Source organism: Crocodylus porosus, unplaced genomic scaffold (genome assembly GCF_001723895.1).
Source record: "Crocodylus porosus isolate Cpor-Errol unplaced genomic scaffold, CroPor_comp1, whole genome shotgun sequence".
Classification (NCBI taxonomy): domain Eukaryota; kingdom Metazoa; phylum Chordata; order Crocodylia; family Crocodylidae; genus Crocodylus; species Crocodylus porosus.
This window is the reverse complement of record NW_017728931.1, coordinates 44,028,534-44,049,244: the sequence shown is the minus strand read 5'-3', so window position 1 is coordinate 44,049,244 and position 20,711 is coordinate 44,028,534. Positions and strand designations below refer to the sequence as shown.

Below are 20,711 nucleotides of genomic sequence, written 5' to 3'. Positions count from 1 at the left end.
GTGAGAAATAAAACTCACTAGTAGTAGCCTCTGAACTAGTCTGACTAGTGTTGTAAAATGGCTTCCAGTTTCTGTAGTCTGTATTCAGTAAAATGGTATGAGATGACAGATACTGGTACCAATTAGAGGGCAGTTTTAATCATAGACAAGATAAGATGCAAGTGTAGCATGTTAGGAACAACTCTGACTCTTGCTAAGCTGGCAAGAATCTGAGAAGGCCCAAACCATTGACATCTAAAAGGCTTATTTGATATTATGCAAATATAATGAATGCTGCTCCATACATTCTAGTTTATCTGTACCTACGAACAATGCTATTTGCATTCTTAGTTGTTAATAAAATATTTATTTTAGTAAAATCAAATTAACAGTGTCTTATTATTTTTCTAGAAAATTTGTTTGCCTAAATGACAATATTGATCATAGTCATAAGGATGCTCAGACAGTGAAAGCTGTACTTAGAGATTTTTATGAATCCATGTTTCCCATTCCATCCCAATTTGAGCTGCCAAGAGAGTATCGGAATCGTTTCCTTCATATGCATGAACTTCAGGAATGGTAAATTTTACATATTCTCTTTCAGGTTACATGTGAACTACTGCCCTGTATTGGTATCTAACCCAGTGCATTGAGCTTATTAGTGCAGCTTCTGTGTTTCTAGATGTTGTCTTGATGTACTTAGTTTTGGTGATGACTGAGAGTTTGGACTTATATTAATTTTTAATATAAAAAAGTAAAAAATTGTTTTAAAAAGCAACCAGTTAAAAGCACAGAACCCCAAGTGGGGCTAGTCATGAAAGCAAACCTTAACCAAAGAAGAGCAATTTAAATAGAGTAAGAATGAGGAAAACGCTTAGACAGCCTTCATTTCCACACACCCAGGATTACACTTCAAAGACCATCTGCCTCCTCCACTGTACACAGTGGCCTAGCAGGATGCAATCTGCTCCATGTTTTGCTTGAGGGCAAAGTGCCCAGACTCAGAGGCCAGATGCATTCAAACTAGATGCTGAAAGAGGCAGAAGGTGTCATCAGAGCCAGATCCAGCATTGCTATCTTAGCCTGGCCAAGGAGGAAATGGATTGGGCAGATTATATCCCCTCAAGCTGCCTGGTATGAGATTGAAAAGATGCATGTCATTTCACCAAAGTCTAAGTCCAGTACACCAAATAATGATAGATATCCATTTTTAGCTACTGTGGAGTGTAGGCATAGCACTTAATTTCAGATTTAAGACCAATATAAATATAGACCAAGATATAAATATAGTTACTGATGAAGTGATGCTTTGGAACCAAAGAAAATGCACAGATCTTATGGAACACATAGCAAATCAGTGTTTTGTTTTTTAAACCAGAAGTTATATAGTATCAAGTTGTTGTTATACAACAGTGCCTTTTTTCTCTTTTTCTAGTATTTTTACTTCACGGAATGTTGGAGAGCATGCAATGTATAGATTCAAAAATATAAATCTTAATCTGCAAAACCTATCTCTTTCTATTTTTTCTTTGTACAGGAGGGCTTACAGAGACACGCTAAAATTTTGGACCCACTGTGTTCTAGTAACATTGATAGTGTTTACAGTCATCTCATTTTTTGCTGAACAGGTAAAAGTTATAATTTTATCCCGATAAATAACTTTTTCTATTACATTATAACAACCTTAGAATTAAAATTTACATTCTGTTTTAATGGGCTTTGAATTCTGATTCTGAATTTGAGCAATAATTGAAATATTGTTTCATGAGAGAGAAAATATATGTGGAAAAGAAGTTTAAACAATAAAGGATGGAAGAAACTATGACCAGAATTTTCAGAGTGATTATAGGGTTGCCTCTGTTTTTAGGTGTTTAACTCTAGATTCTTTAAGAGCCTGTTTTGTTTTGTTTTTTTCAGAAGGCAGCTTTTGAATACTAGGCTTGCTAAAATTAAGATAGGTTGAGTGCTTAAAAACATCAATCACTTCTGAAAATTGTGGCTCATTAAACAAAAGGTAAAACAAAGAAGAAAAGAAAATACTACTCAGTTGATCCAGACAGTATCCTCTTAAGGTGATACAGGCCTGGACCAAGGACCAGTGAAGTAATTAAAAAGGCTTATTGAATTTGGTAGGCTTTGGAATGGGTCCCAAGAAAAATAGCCTCCAGTTCTACAGACTTTGGTACATAAAAGTACTTTCATGCATATGAGTAGTCCCATTGAACTCAGTGGAACTAATTGCATGTAATTGCAGGATCAGGGTCTTAGACAACAATTTGTCATGCTACTAATAACTATGTTTGCTTTTTATGTTTCATGTTGATGATGAACCTTATTTCTTTTGTACTTTTGTATTTAATGAAAAAATAAAAAAATTAAAAAAAGAGAAATTATACCCTGCTGTTGTGGTCCTGTTCTTTTCCTGTGCATCTAATCCGTGTATTCTACTACGTTACTTTTGTTCCCTTTTTTTATGATCTTATGAGGGGAGCATGATTCTCAAAAGCTTTACCTGTTATGTTTTTATTCAGTAATATAAAGTTTTACCCACAGCTCCGTTGGTTAGTTTGCAGCTTTTTGTAGGTACTTTGGGACTGCTGCTGTACTAAAAATGTGGTTTAGGAAGTATAGATGGGTTCAGTGTGCAAGGTCCAGATATCTAAATTAAAATATATGCTTACAGTATCAGTCTTGAAAATATTCACTCCCATTATTTGCTGTCTGCCTGTAACGCTGTCATTCAGCACCAGTGAAAATAGATGAGCCTAATCGATACGAGTGTGCAGAATTGCTCCCTTCATCTTGTGGAATGAAAAAATATAATGTGTAGTCTCATGTAGTTATTTGCTATAAAGTAGCTGATGTTTTATGGAGGTCACAGGAGCATAGTTTGAGCAGCCCCTGCTGCTTCTGGGGAGAACTAAATACTAATTTCTTTTTAATTTTTCAGCTAATTGCACTTAAACGAAAGATTTTTCCGAGGAGGAGAATCCAAAAAGAAGTTGGTCATGAACGAATCAAGGTGTAGAAGAGCTTTATTTGGAAATCAGTCTACCTCAAGATATAATAATAAGCATTTAAAATATTACTTGCAAGTGTCTTTTATGGTGTGACGTTTAACTGGCTTGACATGAAGAAAATAAGTTAAATGCCCTTGGTTGTATTCTTTATAGCACTGTTTGTGGTAGTCAAGCTATTTAGGTTATGACAAAGGAGAAAACAAGATGGAAGGTGTATGTATATTGGCAGTTCTTGAGTGGTTTTACTTTACAAGAATCAGCTCATGGGCATGTTATCCTTTTTATAAAAAGGGTTACTAAAAGAAACCTAGCTGCATTTACAGCAGTGGACATTAATAAAGTATGATGTTAGAAAGTGAAATTGTTTGGGATCAACCAGCAAGGTGTTCGTGACCTTGCATTCCAAATCATTCTGCAAATTTGTTATTGGTGCTTCTTCCAGTTTTAGAAGAAAATTAGTGGGTAATTAATGAGCTTGCCATTTAAATTTAATCAATATTTAATTATATTTATATAATATAAAAATAGCAACAATGCAGCCTCAGAGGTTGATATGTATAATATGTATCCAAATTAGGATATGATATATATATCCTAATGTTATAATACCGAGCTGTGGAAGAACCAAGATTTTTTTTAAGATTTTGTTTTTCATCCCTGTTCACTAAATTTCCAGGAATACTGTGATGTAATTTTTAGGCCTAACTACAGAGACAGGGCTGTAATCAAGTAAAAGTGGCTAGCATGTATTATTATTTTATAATCATTGTAAATCTGCAGATAAAAGTACCTCTCCATATGAATGAATAATTTATCATTTTAATGTAGCAATTTATTAGAACAATGCTTTTCTTCTAAATGCAATAGTTATAGTCTCCCATCAAACATTTGGTGTTTTTAAATTTGGAAAAGTTCTGGCAGTCTCATGTTTTCTCAAGATATGGTAGATTAGTAAGATTTTAAAAGGAAGACAATACTATGATGCTTTTCAAGCAGGTGTTTCTGGCAAGTAACTTAAATCATAGTATTAATGGTATTCTAAAATCATATCTTTTTTGTAATTAAAATGTAAGATGTAAAATGTGTGTGTTGTAAGATATCAACTTGTTTTGAAAGCAACTAAATCTGTCTGAAAAATAAAGTCATGTTGGTCTATTCTGTTTTTGTTCTATAGAAAAAAGAAAGTACATCCAGTTCAGTAAATTACTGATTCGTGACTTACTCTTTATAAGACCTTTGCAATTTTCACAAGTTGAACTAACTTTCTTATTATCCAGTCCATACACAAACTGTTAAATTTTACACGTATTTTAAAATACAAGCATTTTTATCTTTTATTTGTAGGATGCAGCCAAGCTTCATGCTAAAATACCACAGATATTTTATATTATCCTGTGATGCATCAAAGTAAACATTTAGCATCTAAAATGAGCAGCTTGTATCTGTAGTACTTTCAGTTGTTTAAAGTCTTTCATGTAGGCATTGATTTGACACACAATTACAGAGAAGCCAGAATGAAATCAGATAAGGTATATAAAGTTTACATTGGTGTGCCCTAAATTGGCTCAGTTTTAAAAGAATTTCTATATTCTGCATTTTAATTAACATAAAATCATGTAAACAAGAAATGACTGGGTGAAAAATAACTACAAGGTAGTTTTTCAAAGCTTTCTGCTAAGTTACATGTGCAGTTGACTAACTTGATAAATGTGGCAGGTTATTGTGCAAATGTTCCTTTAATTTTTGCAGTTTAAGAAAACAGTAGTGAAAGTATGTTTACAATATTTTGCTTTCTTGCAGCAACAATATCCATCCAGCAGAAGGGCTATAGATTGACCAAAAAATCATATTTCCACATCTGTGTCAAAGTTAGTAATGTTTGCATCCCCAAAATATCAAACAAACCAAAACAAATAAGGGTCTGGGGGAAAATCAGTATTTTGGTGAATTGGAAAGACAAAAATGTGTCTGGATTTATATTAAGTTAGTGGAGAATACAAATTAAATCATAAATTAAGACTACCAGTGTGTATTTATTTTGTCTTATGTATTTTGGACTTCCAATACAAACTTCTGATATGGAGAGCATATTAGAAGCTACACAACATTTGAGAATGAGAGAATGTTTCTGGGACATTGCTTCTGGGCTTTTGTACATGCTGTAATTTTTTATGAGCAATATGATTGTTTTTGGCCATGTGACAAACACCTCTTTGTAAAGGGGGACAGTCAGGAATGCTGTCCCTGTTTGCTGTAAACCAACAACAGTTTTCTATCATTTTGGTCCTAAGAGTTGAAATTTTATTTAAAAACTTGCTTTTAAAATGACAGTTTTCAAAAAGGTCTCAAAAACAGGAAAAGTTTGCTAAATTTAGCATATGGAACAATATGAAAGCGCAGCAAGGAAGAGGAATGCCATACCTTGCTTTGTTTAAATCTTAAATTCATCGCTTACTGCACTGGTCACCTGTTAAAAGTTTTGTTCCAAGAGCTTCCACCGCGGCTCACGATGTGGCAGCAAAACTGGGTCATCTTTAATATTTTGCTGTATAGAAAGTAGCCAGTTTTTTAATGTTTACTTTGATCTAAACCTGAAATAATATGCAGTTATTTTGCTGCTCCATTCCTCACACCTCCTAGACTCATTTGGGACTGGAGGGAAGCAACTACCTTGCTCCCTGCTTCTTCCCCAAACTGGGTACTGTCTTAGGGAACAGGCTGGGGGCTTTGCCCTATTGCTCCCTCTGCTCCCCACCCACTTCACAGACTGCTCTCTAGAGAAGACATGGGTAGTCATTCCTTGCAGCTTTGGTCCTCCCACGCCATCCCTTCCCAGAATAGGAGTAAAGCAACCACTGAGCCCTAAGCCTTCAGACTGGAATCAACCAGATCTGGTGAAAGCATGAAGAGCAGGGGCAGCTGCAGACTAACTGCCCTCTACTGGGAAGATTTCTACCAGTGAAAAAGTCTTAGGCCAATTTTCTATTGGAAATTTCTGTTTGTGGCCAAAATCTCATTCCGTAGCAAGGAGTTACGTGCAGGCAGAGTGTGCAACTGCTCAATGCTCCTTGGAGGACGTGGATAGATGAAATCTCAGATTCTTTCAAATCCTTTCTGGCAACCACAGAAAATGATCCAAATCATCCATATATTTCAATAAGCCTTATGTAATTTAGTTTGACTTGAAGACCTTAACATTGCACAAGACCACAGATGATTTAGTGCAAGGGTATCCTTTATAAACCAGTCCTAGAGCACAGCACAACATAAATGCATTCTTCGTATTTAAGGCACTTCTGCTATCGTCAGCTTTTTTCCTCCGCTGCTCTTAGTAAATTAAGGTTAAGATTTAATTATGTGCCCTACTTTTGGTAGTCTTCTGTGCAAAAACTATTTCCTCTTCCTGTTGGTTTTCCCTGGGATGTTCTAGCGCCAAGTTATCTGAAGACATAAAATTCTGGGTTTTGTGCATATGGGGTTAACATCCTACTTGCTCACCTTTATTAATTTCTAATTCAGTGCATTGTGAAGCCTGTTATTCTTGGGCACATTGTCCAGTTGGAGGCTAAAAAGCATATCTAGCGTTTCTCTTTGGTCAACCTTTGGTAGTCTTTTGTTGGTGGGGAGATGGGGTGTGATACTTGAAGCAAGGGTTGGTGCTGGACTGGAAGGGCACGTGGGGGCCACCTCAAGGCAGAGGGGTCAGGGGCTGCCACCCCTGAGGGCCCTGACGTCTCTAGTGCCCCTGCCCCATGCTGTCCTGCCAGCGGACACTGCTTCCCGTGCAGCATTGGGGGCGAGGGGATGTCAGGATGCTCCGGGAGCTTCCACCGCGGCTCACGATTCGGCGCCAAAACTGGGTCTTCAATGCTCGCAGAGCGGGAACAAGTGAGGGCCGAGAAGGACTGCGCAGGGAGAGGCGCATCCAAGCGAGCATGGACATGTGGTGTGTGGCACCGCGGCCCTGTCTGCAGTGCCACACGTGGCTACACGCAGGTGCTTGGGAAGTACCATGTTTACGATGTGCCACCCGCTGCCGTGTGTACCCAGGGAAACAGGTTGCCCCTCGTGGGGACGTGCCTGAGAGGTGCGGTCCGACCCCCTGCTCGGAGCATGACAGTCCCAGTCAAAGCTTCGTCTGCAAAACCGGCCGTGCTGGAGATCCCGCCCCCCATTGGTGCCTGGTTCAGCGCCTCCACGTGAGAGGGCTTTTCGTCATCTCCGACCTAGACCTGCCCTGCGGCCCCTAGGGACCATTGCTCCTGCCAGCATCTGCCCCCGCCGGGGCGGTCTGTCCCTGCTCTCCCCCAGGGCAGGCGCAGGGTCAGGGGCTGTTTTGGACCTGACTTCTCCCGCTTCTGTGCCCGTAAGCAGAGCCAGCCAGAGCCTGTCCCAACATCTTTCTCCCTTTTTGTTGTTGTTGTTTTTTGTTTGTTTTTACCCCACCCCCGAAGCCGCTGGTGTCTTTCTCTGCGGCAGAGGCAGGTCCCTGACCCCAGCCGCTGCGGGGAAGGGGAGGCTCACCCCGCCCCCCCCACTCCCCGCTGGGCACTGCCCAGCCCCGGCGCCTCTTTCCCGCCTTTCCCCTCTCCTACCTCGGCGGAGGCGGAGGCGTCGGGCAGCGCCGCGGGGTGAACAGTCGCCCCGCTCCCCTCATGACCTGGGGAGGGACCCGGGGCTGCGGTTGTGCCCTGAGGGCCTGGGGACAGTGAGGGGCTTTCACCTCAGAGACCACCACCCCCACCACCACTGCTGCTGCTGAGGAGAGAAGCAGGGGTCCCTGCGTGTCTGAAGTACAGGCCTCTGCCTCTCTGCGGGGTGAGGAGGGGGGTGTCTTTAGGTGTTTTGAAGGGAAAAAAAAACCTCAACCAGATGCTTTTCCTCCTGCCCAACTCCCACCCTGCAGCTTGAAGACCCCAGGCTCCTGGGTTGCAGGTGTCTCCTGAGGTTCAACCTCCTCCCCCCTTTGCAGGCATCTTCCATCCTTGGATAGAACTTGTCCAGTCTCCCTTGGATGGAGCAAGGGTGTCAGATGTCCTTGGGGGTCCGTCCCCATTCCCCCTGAGAGCCAAACCCAGCTCCAGCAGCAGGCAGGGAGCGGCAGGGGTCGCTCCCAACCCCCCACCACTGCCACCCATAGGTCCGCATGCCCAGCTGGGCCCTGGCACGGGGCTATGGTGTGATCCAGTGCGAGTCCAGCTGCATGGACTACCCTCAGCCCTCCCTGTGTGCTGGCATGACCCAGCCCACAGGGCTATGTCATCCCCCAGGAATGGAAATTTGGCAGTGAGGGAGTGGTTGGTGGCAGCATTAATTGCTGCAGCTCTGGGCTGTGTCACAGGAACTGATGCTGCTGCCACTTTCCCACTGCCAAATTTCTGGACCTGGGGGAGCCCTGCAGGTGGGATGACACAACTCCACAGGCTGGATCCAACCTGCAGACCTTAGTTCAAGCACCACTGGTTTAAAATACTCTGTATGTCATTTGGTTTATGTAGAGGTTATTTATTGATATTGCTTCTTTTGTTTAAGGGTTCATTTTAATCCTCATTTGTCTGACGTGCTTTCTTTTAGTGGAAAAAGCAGCATTTACAATTTTATCTCTGCTTGGTCTTTGGGAATAGTTGGTGGCAAGCCAGAGTGTTGAACTGTGCCTGCATCTAGCCGTTCACTGCCTGACTACCTTACGCAGCGCAATCAGGTTTGGAGGTTTGGAAGAATGACTCCCATGAGCCTAGGTTTTTATTTACCCTTCTCATACTGCACCACGTCACATAGGTTGCATTATTTTTGGGATTTTTTTTTTAAGCAGTTATTCCCTTAACCAACAAATGCAATTTTTAACACAAATTAAACATGGAAACACGAGAAAAGGAGAGCTTGAAAATGACTATTGTAGGCTAAACTACTACCATAGCCAAATTCTACTGTTGTGGTGGGGGGAAACATGTGCAGCCACATATATTTGCACTTGTCTATTGTTCTATTGAATATAAAGCACTGAAAGGGTTTTAAATTTAATTGCATACATACTTGTAATACTGTTTATTACTAGTAACCTTTTCAGTGGCACGACACTGACAATACCATAGTTCTCCTGCTTTGTCTGTGACAGGTTAGAGGGTGAGCTCGATGTGTTGGGCGTTATGCATGGTAGTTGTGTGCATGACTTGTTCCTGCTGTTTTTCATAACAGGTTAGACAAACAATTGTCCAGGATGATTTAGACAGGGATGGTATTACCTTGATCAAGAGGTGGTGGCAGGTGACCTACTGAGGTCTCTTCCAATCCCCTACTTTTTATGATTCTGATTCCTTATTCCTTCCTAAAATAACTTCCTGTATGATTTTGTAAATCCATGTTAATTAATGTGCAAGGTAGTACAGGGAGATGCTAAGTGCATGCTGTATATTTAAAAAGGAATTTTAAAAAAAAAGTTTCTGCAACCTACAGTAGAACCCCACATTATAAAATTATAAAAGCTAAAAAATAAGGCAATTCAGAAAAGGAATACGAAGTTTGGGAAGGCTATAAGTCTGACTTTTTTTTTCCTTTCATTTCCAGAAGGAATACAGTTCAGAATAAATTATAAACTCCAGGTGCTTCCCAGCTTATCCAAGTTTTCGTATATTCAGTAATAATGCAGTTCCTTGACAGAAATCAAGCCTTGATGTCATGAAATATGTAATGGATATTAAAAGATAAATAAAATAATGTATAGTAGGGCTGGAGATGTAGAGATCCTATAGTCCGTCCACTGGCTCAAAGTATACCCAGCCCACCCTTAATAAATGTTTGTCTAACCTTTTCTTTAAAAAAACAGTCTTACTAGATAATTCATTGAAGTGCTTAAAAGATTTCATAGATAGAGAGTTTCATAGGATATAGTTAACATGTCAGTATGAGCATCACTAGAATTTGACTTTTCAAAATAGCATTTAAAAAGTTAATTGCTACAACTTTATATTTATTACGGTAGGGGAAGAGAAACACTCTGATTATGGCACCTTCAGGAAGAAAACATCCTGGAAAATCTGGTAAACCAGTTCAGGAAGATCAAGCTATACACACCTTTGACTTCCAGGAAGAAAAGAAAGATCTGAGTGGATCAGAGGAAGATAGGGAAGGTACATCAATCAACTAAAATGATCATGTTAAATGGGACTTATGCATTTAAATGTATATATTGTTAAGTTACTCAAATGTATATATTGTAAATACTCAAGTGGTACAATGCTCTATTTTTTGATATTTCTGATAGATAGAAATGGGGAAGTCAGTACATCAGGGTGATGGCATTATGTAGCCTTCCTTGTGAGGCAGCTACAGACAGATTTACTTGAAGCCAATGATTCTGACTGGCCTTCAGCTGGAGAGAACTATTAAAAGCAATAGAACAGCTCTGTATAGCCAGCGTATGGCTATAAAACTTAGGCTTGCTGTTGTCATCTGTCATAGAATAAGTTTTTTTATACTGCATTCTCTTCTGTCCTTGGAAAGAGTAGTGTTCCTCTCTTCTTTGTATCAGGTATGTGGACAGAAGAGAGTAGAAAATGATGCGCAGCTATGTTACCTGTGTACCAAGTGCTGACTGATGGCTTTGGGAATGCAAGAAAAGTCTTCTTAAGCTATAAGGAGAGTTGGTATTTGTGGCTTGGTGGCAGGGAGGAATCAAGGGTGTGGAAGGTCATGGATGAACCAAGAGCGAAGAATGGGAAAAATGCATTAAAGAGGCAAGGAGAGGCCTCTGAAGAGAAAGACAATCTAACAAGGAAGAAAAAAGGCACAGAAAGGAAGCATATAAGCCAGCAAGGCAGGATGGTTTTGTTTCATGCCCAAAGCACGTAGCTGCTAAGCAGTGCCATCTTTTCCTAGGAAATATAGTAATGGGGTTTCATTTAGAATTGACTAACCAAATGGTGACATCTTTTCAAAGTATTTACTGCAATGCCTCTTGTTTTGGATGCTGAATTTCAGGGGCCCCCATTTGTCTTTTGTTGGTTTTTCCCTGTTCAGTTCCAGTTAAATTGTTTACAGAAGATTTATACAAGTGAAGATCTTACAGCCACTGTCTCATATTGAGAATGTTGGTTTGCCTGCTGTGACTTTAACTGCTTCCTGTGAAGCATTTGACAGATTTCTCCAGAGTGGGCTAAACTTTAATGAGGCATGATCATAGATCCTTTATTTTGGATACATTATGGACCATACTATTAGAGAAAAGCCATCTCTGCTGTTACTTGTCGGCCAACCGCAGTGTCTTCCTTGCATATATATCTATGCAATGTTTATATATGGATATTTATAATCTGAGACACCAGTGGTTGGTGTTTACATTAAGCAGAGTGTCTGTTTTGTAGCTCTATATCAACAGTAGTTCTGAAAAGGGTAGCGAACATGTACAGAGCTTGTGTTTTTTAGGATATCACATGACACTGATTCATACGGCTTTAAAGAAGTAAAAACCCTTATAATACAATATTTTGGCAAAATGTATTTCAGATTCCAACATGAGACAGACCTCACATTTTTGGGCCCAGTAGTAGAAATCCTGAATGTATGAAATCCAAGGGATGACAAGGTTGAATGGTTATAAACTACTGCAAGACCATTTCAGGCTGGACATAAGGAAGAATTTCTTTACTGTCTGAGCCCCCAAGGTCTGGAATAGCCTGCCAGCAGAGGTGGTTCAATTACCTACTTTGAATACCTTCAAGAGAAATTTGGATGCTTATCTTGCTGGGATCCTATGACCCCAGCTGACTTCCTGCCCCTCGGGCAGGGGGCTGGACTCGATGATCTTCCAAGGTCCCTTCCAGACCTAATGTCTATGAAATCTTCTTAAAGAAGGGATAGCTACTTAACGGAAAATTCTGCTTTCTTAAGGACCCTATTTCATAATACAACAATTCACCCAAAATTTTTATTTCTATTTTAAGTGGTTAATTTTTTTTAAGGTCAAATTATTTCCATCTTTGAAATGATTATTTTGTTGCTAGTTTGGGAATAGAGTCAGTTTTCTTCTAGAAGGTTGGCTGTCGTGGCTCAAACATTCAGTACAGAACTGATTGAAAAGGGCCTAGAGGAAATCAATGGTGTACCTATTCAAATCTGGTACTTGGGAAAAATCTAAGATGTAGAGGGGGTTTTAGTTTGTCTTATGCTAAACAAATTGTGGATTCCATATGATTTATTTGGAGAAACAGTTACAGAAAAAAAATATAACCACTTTCCAGCAAAATATTTGATGTGGTCTCTGTTTTTTGTTTTTTAAATATTTAAAGGCGAGACTCCAGTAATTGATAAACATGGGAAAAAAAGACCTTCAGTGATGCCTCACAATGTGACTGAAGATGATGTGGGGTAATTTTCTTAAAAATCTTAAATTTCTGTTACAAAATTTCGAATAGGTACTAGTTACTGAAATTTGATAAGCCTAGTTTTGTGTCTCATAGAGTCCATTCAGTTAAAATGTCCAAATGATAGAAGACCAGATAGTGTGTGTTTAAAAAAGAAAAACATATATATGTGCTTTATAGAGAAACACCAGTTGTTTGAGTGATAACTAACAGCTACAATGTAGCAGGGAAAACAGCTTCTCAAAATTGTTTTGTTTCCGCCCAATGGTGTTTTACAAGTTCCACCCCATGTCATTTATCATTTACTTTCTCAAATCTTATTTTTCTTAAGAATTATAACACTTTCAAATTGATGTGTTCCATTATTACCTGAAAAGCTCTGTTTTTTTACATGTAAACTTTATAACTAAATAGAACCTTCTGAAGATTATGCTTGAAAATGTAGTTTTGGGAAAGATGTCAGTCTGTCAAAATTAACAGATTGAAGTTGTGATCAGTTCTCTTTGTCAGAAAGGGAAAGGCAGGCTTCAGGAGAGATAATACCTCTTTCTTAACAATGACTCAGAACCTGCTGTGGGCCTTATTAAACCTCTGCTCTCTCTCCACTGCCACACAGACCTGTTTAATCATCTTTCTGTTTTAAGTGCACTACACAAAACAGGCCCCATTGTCTTTTATTGTGACCAGGGCTGCCCCCCAGCATCGCCAGTCTTGATGATAGATTATTTTCTTCCCCTATCTTATTATGCACCATCCTCGTACATAAAATAGTTCTACAGATTCTTGTTTATTAGTTTACCATTTTTACAGTCAGGTCCTTAAAAATATTCCCTCCTTGCTCCTAGGATGTGAGTTAACAAAATACTGTCATTAAAAATCATTCCATTTAGCCTGTTCTTTGGCTTTCCTATTTTTGTGTTTTAGGTAGTGCCAAGGAGGTAACATAGAGGGAAGGGACTTAATCTTGTGTGTTGTACAACAGTGGCAACATTTAGTGTTACTGTTTTTAAGCAGAGGGGAAAAAACTGTCAGTTCAGTTTTTGCATTTGTTCATATTCGTGGTAGTTTATACAAAAATATATTCAAAGTTTCTAAAACACTAAATATTTTGTAGGGGTGAAGTACAGAATATGTTGGAACGGTTTGGAGGTAAGTATATTTTGTTAATATTCTTCTTAATTAAGCAGGAACTTTTTCTTGATTTCCTGATTCCATAAAAAATAATGGAAGTAGCACAAAGTTTAAGAGTGACAGGCAAAAAAGTGACACGTATTGTAGCATCTTTATAGCTGTATGCTACTCTCTGCTAAAAAAGAAAAATTAACATACATAAATGCAGCATCATGCAAGAATCCAATGAAAATATAAGTGCAAGTATTTTTGTAGACTGATTACAAGGAAGAGAGATTAGGAAGGATGCATGAGTATAGTTTAATATGAGTTACATACTAAAGTGTTGAAGATTTTTAAAGATGAGATTAGAGATGCAGAGATCCAATAAAGAAGGGTATAGGTACCTACACGTTCTGTACTGAAGCACCTGCCTTTGAGGCACCTGAATACCAAATCCAGAGTTAGGTGTGCGGGCGGGAGAGTGACATGACTCAGAATGATTATACAAAAACCTTCTGCCAAGTGGGGAACTCCAATGAATCTTGCATTCCTTGCCACACAGTAATAAAGCTTCAGCAGGTGGGGTAGAGCATGTCTCCATCCTAGCTTGCTTCTAACTTGGTGATTACAGCCACTCTCCTAAGAAGAGAGGACTGTGGACTTGAATCACTGGAGACTGAAAACAGTATAGTATTCCCACTTTGTTGGCAAATGTCCAAATCACTGTCTCTGTTCTTTTCCTCCAGCAGTCATATCTTAAAAATAAGGCAGTCAGAAGTGGATTTTATGAAGGGCCCAATCCTATTTGCATCCATTATGCCAATTCTGAGGACATACACTGAATCAAGCCTCTTAGAAAATTTAGGCCTGGGCCACACAAGTCAAATCCAGTGAAGCCCACCTATAAGTTACATTTTCCAATGGAAGACCACCTAGGCCAGGGGTGCTCAACCTTTTTGCTTGGAGGGTTAAATGAGCAGTACCTGGGTCCATGCATAGGTTGGATCTGGCCAGTGCTCCTGCAGCAAGGCCCTTTCTGGAGGGGAAGCAGCCCAGCCTGATACAGCTCTGTAGGAGAAGGAGGCTTGGCTTGGACCCACAGGATCGAGGGAAAAGACTATGGCCTGGCTCCAACCCCTGGTGTGGGGCTTGGGGATTTGGAAGCAGGGGAAGGTGGCAGTCTTAATTGCCACTATTCCCCCACTGCCAAATTTCCCAGCCTGAAGGGACCCCACCACCCCTGGCCTAGGCACATGCCCTATCTTCCCAATTTGTCTCAGTTGTATTTTCTGGATCCTGAGCAGACTTAGGAGGGGTGCAGCAGTTAGCTGCTTGGGCCTGGAGAGTTGTAGGCAATATTAAGAATGCAGGTCCCTAGAGCAATTTCAAATAAAAAAGTTCAAGTACTTCCAAGATTAGGCAACTGCTGACTACTAATATTCTGGATCACAGTTTTGAACTTGGGTGCCTGACATCTACCTTGTCCTGTTTTAGGTGCCCAATACCTTTTCATACTTGCAGAGAAGTGGGGAAATATAGGTTGAGAAGCCATTTTTATCACCCCTCAAATTGTCATTACAAAAAAGGAGCAAGGAGGAAAATGGGATTGCAGGAATGGTGAGAGGAGATAGGGACTTGCATAGATGTAGAGCAAGTGGTAATGTTGAACAGATCCTTCAAAAATCAGAAAGGGATTTTTGAGACAAATAATGAATGGTCATAGTGTGAGTGAACAAGAAAATAGTCTGACTGCAGGGTTTAGAAACACTAAAAACTAGGAAAGACAATTATCAGTAATAAAGTGATTGTCATACAAAATTTAATTTCTGAGAGCATCAAAAAATAAGGATGAATAATAGCAATCTTGTGGAGACAGTTTGAGAGAGACTTATTTGGTTTAGTAGCTAGAACACTTGCTAACTCACAGTTCATACTTACATTATGAATTTTTGTATGACTCACAGAGGGGCAAAAAGTAGTGGTGGGGGGGAAGAAGAAGGAAAGATGAGTCACAATAACAAGATAACTCACCTACTCAGTAATTGGCTGAATACTATTTTTAGTTTTATAACAGAAGTAGATGTCTTGTGTTTGCATGTATGTGGACTCCAAGGCATAAAATGGATCTTAAAGAACTTCGTTAATTCAAATTGCTGAGAGTGTCTAAATGTCTTGCTTTGGAGGAAATATAAGAATGCTATCCTAGTCACAGCAGCTTTGGTAAGAGGAGGATTTCAGGCTTCATATAAATAAGTTAAAAAAAATTACTCAAGCGTCAAGATAGGTAAAAGGATAGGTTATGGAGGGATCAGAGAAAGAGAATGTTATCTGTACAAAAATAATAGAACTGAAGCTAGCAAGACGTCAGTCAAATAAAATGTAAGGACAGTAAAAAGTTGGCAGATGTATCCTTTATGTTGATACTGATAGCAGAAGAGAAAATGTAGCTGGCAGTAGGGGACAACCTTTTGACAGGCATGCCACAAGTTAATCCCACACCCTCCCCAAATGCCACTTTGATCCCTTTCCCCTACCCTGTCTGCTGCTCTGCTTTCTGCTCCCAGCCCTGTGCTCTCTGCCCAATTTGCTGCTTTCTGCTTCCTGTCCTATCTGCAGCTGTGCTGCCTGTCCCCTCCCTGATCTGCCACATACCACACACAGTTTTATGGTCTATGGTATTTATATTGTAGGTTGGCCCACTTAAGATGCTTATAACTTTAAAACGCATCTAAACAAACATTTTATTATAAAGTAGCAGTTCAAGCTGTCTGTATAGAATGTCATTATCTGAAGAATAAAAATTTACTTCTTCTATTCATTTAATATTTTAGCAATGTTGATAAACCATTACTTTGTTAATGTATTACAACCCACCTCCAAGTTATTAAAATAAGTATGCCTCAAAAAGTTCTTGGGTTGACAAAACTTTTATAAAAATATTTTTAAGTGCCAAAGTTATTGCACACTTCTTCAGTTGCAAAGCATTGTGAATGCTTTTCCTAAATGTAATTGATAACATTTGCACTAATATGCAGTTTTAAAATTCAAATATATGCATAATACAATTTACAATTATTTTTCATCTATTCCAGCTGATATTAACAAGGCTCTCCAGGCTAAAAAGAAGAGACTAGAAATGTATACCAAGGCTTCTCTCAAAACCAGCAACCAGAAAATTGAACACGTTTGGAAAACACAGCAGGAACAAAGGTAGTATTTGCATTTAATACAGGGGAAAAGTGTAAGAAGTAATTAATTTTTTCTGGATCATAGTATCTGCTATAGCATCATACACTTGTTAGATCTGTTTTGGCAACAAAAAACTTTCTACCCAGTCACTTCTGCTCAAGCACTTCTGGTTTTTTGTCTCGAATTCTGTCACTTCCTTTCAAATTCACAGAAACAACTCACCTCAACACTCTCTCTTCAGTAACAGAAATATAAAATGTCAGAGTTTGTAAGCAAACTGACTAGTATAGCCATCTGTTATGTTTCGTTTTGATGAAAACTGACTTCAGTCAGTGTTAATTTTTCAGAACATTTTTATTTTAATCAATAATTTCTAGTTTATTTAATTTGAATTTTTTCCCATAAACATTTTCCATTTCAAATTTTCTCTCAAAAATTGAAAATTACTATTTATTGAAAAAACGTAATTTTATCTAACTTTTCAATGATAAATGACATGTAGGATTTTTTCCTCCACTTGGAGGATTGTTTAGTTACTGATACTGGCCTTAAAGACAGAAGGAGATGAAACCTGGCATTAAATATTATATAAATCAGAGATTTCTAAAATAGGGGTTTTTTGGTCAAATACACTTATAGTCAAATGTCATCTTTTTCAACAGCCAAATAGATTATTTTTTTACATATGCTATTTCCAGCATATTGGTAGACGTAGTTATGCAGGCTTACATACTCAATTTATAGAAAATAAAAGACTTCTTTTTTATGTCCAAGTCAGCCTCCCAATCAAATAAACACATACTTAGACATTGAATCTTTTAATCCTACATAAGTGATATTATTCCACTACAGATTAAAAAAACAAATCCATCTGGCATTAGTGGCGCTATATTTATTTTAACTGATATTTCAGTTTTACATTGCTAATCACAATAGTAATTGCAAGATATATTTTTAGACAGAAGCTGAACCATGAGTATTCTCAGCAGTTCCTGACCTTATTTCAGCAATGGGATGTGGATATGCAGAAAGGAGAGGAACAAGAAGAAAAACTAGCGGTTAGTTTCCAGCATAACATATGAATATATAAAAATGTTTTAAATCAGAAATACAAATGCTAGTTGCTCTTGTTGGGCACCAGGTTCCCTCATGCATAAATACACTTAAGTATGTTTCAAGGGAAAAAAAGTGCTACAGGACTCTTGCTGTCTTGATTAGAGGTTGTGGGGGTTTTTTTGTTTTCTGTGATGTTTTTAGGATACATTGGGCATGTCTATGTCGCGCCCTGATGACCAGTGCACTCTTGACCTGCGAGCCTGGGTTGGCACGACCGGCTTGGCACAAGGAGGGATTTATGACCAGACAGGTGGGGGTTAATGGCGAGCAGGAGTCAGATGATTTAAAGCATGATGGTTACACAGAAAGTTTATTTTACTTATGCTACTGATGTGATGCAGCGTAGGCAGAGGAGTTGATTGATTCAGTTACAGCATGCAGATATCATGTTACCCAGCATTTACAGGGTGGGTAAGAAAGTTGTTTGTTACAGATTCTGAGCGATTCACAAAAGCCGTTGCAGTCTGCAGATTACCGAGAGCTCTTGATAAGAAAGATAACAAGTTATACTTGGCCAGGGTAGCCAATTACTAGATGCCAGGCATGAATAATTAACAGGTTGGCACTTGTGCTTTCTTTGTTTGCTCAGGTTTCATGCTGGCAGCCCATCCTTCAAGAAAGTGGGGGCTTTTCTTTTAGTTTAGGTGGTACTGATCCTGTTTGGTCACAAGAGGGTAAGCACAACACATTATTCTGATCTTACAGTTTCATTGAAGTCAGCTAATCTCGTTACTATAGGTACTTTATCTTTCGTGCTGGGCTGTCAAGGTCAGTTTCTCTCTCTCGTATGTGAGCTCAAGTGATTTGAAATGAGGCACAGACAGGGGTGTATATATGCAGTACTGTTACAAACTAAAAAATAATAGTGTGAGACTACAATTACAGTTTGTTGTGTTAGTCTCTGACCTTTTGCCATCGGCATCCGAAATCAAAGACTTTAATCTCTGACATGCCCCCTTGCCGATGGCAACTTTTGGTGACATCGTTTAGAATTGGTTATCTTTCTCATCGAGCTCATAAATAATTGGCAAGCATGTGTATACAAAAGCAGAAAGTGTGGTTACTCGTTTCTTGATTACATGAAAAAGGCAAGAAAGAATGCATAACATTACTAAGATAACAACGAAAATACTCAAGATAGTGAGATACTTTAAGACTAGAAGGTGGTCGTCTAAGATGGGTAATAATGTCAATGTCCATCGTTAAAGGCTTCGGGAAACACAGTCGGTAGTCATATGCGGAGTCTTCGGTCTCTTCAAAATTATGGCATTCGGTGGTAGAAACAGCTAACAGAGTCAAAAACAAGTTCTGTTGAATCACGCACGAGGCGAAGTATATGGTACAGCATAAGATGAGGGTTATGAAGAACCTCATGGTATGTACCTGTAAAAGAAAACAACAAACAGCAGTATCAAGAGATATTACACAATTCACGTAACTTTTTGCTCGGCGCACCTAGATAACCAATTGTGATGCGCTAAAAAATGTGGAGGTTCTGAAGAGCCGTTGACATCTTTGATGACCCAATACGTGTTCGGATACTGTCCAGGGTGAACAACTTGGCCTTTGGTCAGCGTTGGGTATTTGTCTTTTGGGTTCGGAGTTGTAACCCAAACTAATTTGCCTGGGAGAAATTTGGGTGTCCATGGCTTGACCGGGGTGGGCGTTCGATGTTCCCATAAGGATTTGTCGGCGTTCAGACTGATGAGGACATTGAGAAGAACTGTGTCCCATCCAGTGTAGGAACCTTTGTTCAATAGTCAAATTTTTTTTTTTTGACAAGACCAATGGTGCGCTCAACCACACTGCTGGATTGCAGGTGGTACGGGATATGATGATGTTACTGGATGTTGAAGGCGGCTGCAAAATCACTAAGTTTGGAGGTGAAGGGCAATCCTCCATCTGAGTGGATGATCTCTGGGGCTTGCCAGTGAGCGATTAACAGTCTTAATGCGGTAACGACTGATGGGCCGGTACTTTTTTGCAGTGGTATAACTTGCACTTGTCGTGTACCAAGATCAGCAGCAACAAGTCCTTTTGGGTGTCGTCTTGCCCCGGGCAAGGGACCTAGCAAATTAACTTGCCACACTTTTCCAGGTTCAAAGTGTTCTTTGGCGAAGGTTTCTTGCCCTACTGCGGTCGGGTGTTTCTTTTGTTTGGCACACTGTTCACAGCTTGGACTATGCGAGTCCAATCTTTGTGAGCTCCTTCTGATTGAGGTTGGGTTGTATCTTTGCACCAGCAACTGTGGGAAGCACTTACTCCAGGATGCCCCCAGTGTTCGTGTAGCCAATGAAGGAAAGGATCTTTCTCTGAAGATTCGGCTACTTGATTGACAGAGACTTTGGGCTTTTTTCTTTCTTGGAGTAGTCGGTCAATTTCAGCATGTACTGGATCTGTATCAGGGCGGTGCGACCTGGTATGCTTAATGAGTGGCGGTGGATCGAGAGTTGTGATCATATCAAAGATTCTTTCCCAAGTTCGGACACAGAGTTCTGGGTCACCATTTCCTGTGGCGATTTTGTAAACGAATTGAGAGTCCACAGCAATAACTGGAACTGGTTGACAGCCATTATGTCGGTCACAACAGTGCTCGATAACTATGGAAAATGCAATAAGTTCATTGAGTTGGGCCGATGAGTAGCCTGGTAACATGTCATGTTCTCGACACGCATGGCAGTAGAATCCGCACAGACCTCCGTGTCGTGTAGTTCCATCGGAGGCCATCCAAGCTGGTGCTGTGGTACCATATAAGATTGGGTGATCTCGAACTTCACATGGTGCTGGTGTGTCACGATGTTCCCACGAGGCAGACCAATGATACTGGTGGTTAAGGACTAAAGTGGCCTAAGTTTTAGGTTCACCACCAAATTCTGGGTTAACATGGTCACTGTCGATTTGTGTCAACAGCATCATTCCAGGGCCTAGAATGGTT

The 20,711-nt window shown here is 39.8% G+C and overlaps 2 protein-coding genes across 6 annotated transcripts in view; both read left to right on the top strand.

The window, feature by feature from the left end:
- GNPTAB (N-acetylglucosamine-1-phosphate transferase alpha and beta subunits) overlaps positions 1-5,018 on the top strand; it is an 80,743-nt gene extending 75,725 nt beyond the window's left edge. Inside the window, exons 19-21 of the mRNA XM_019544739.1 lie at positions 391-558; positions 1,517-1,607; positions 2,930-5,018. Of these exons, the coding sequence (XP_019400284.1) occupies positions 391-558; positions 1,517-1,607; positions 2,930-3,007 (337 nt within the window). The 3' untranslated portion in view covers positions 3,008-5,018. The remainder of the gene's footprint in view (positions 1-390; positions 559-1,516; positions 1,608-2,929) is intronic.
- Positions 5,019-7,597: 2,579 nt separating this feature from the next.
- SYCP3 (synaptonemal complex protein 3) overlaps positions 7,598-20,711 on the top strand; it is a 21,821-nt gene continuing 8,707 nt past the window's right edge. For 3 of the 5 annotated variants that reach the window (XM_019544736.1, XM_019544737.1, XM_019544734.1), the window contains exons 1-7: positions 7,598-7,630; positions 8,574-8,700; positions 9,979-10,126; positions 12,284-12,362; positions 13,473-13,507; positions 16,564-16,681; positions 17,619-17,718. In XM_019544736.1, coding sequence (XP_019400281.1) covers positions 10,000-10,126; positions 12,284-12,362; positions 13,473-13,507; positions 16,564-16,681; positions 17,619-17,718 — 459 coding nt within the window. In that variant the 5' untranslated portion in view covers positions 7,598-7,630; positions 8,574-8,700; positions 9,979-9,999. Of the gene's footprint in view, positions 7,631-8,439; positions 8,500-8,573; positions 8,701-9,978; positions 10,127-12,283; positions 12,363-13,472; positions 13,508-16,563; positions 16,682-17,618; positions 17,719-20,711 lie in introns of those variants that run through there. The other 2 variants (XM_019544738.1, XM_019544735.1) reach the window with 1 other exon arrangement.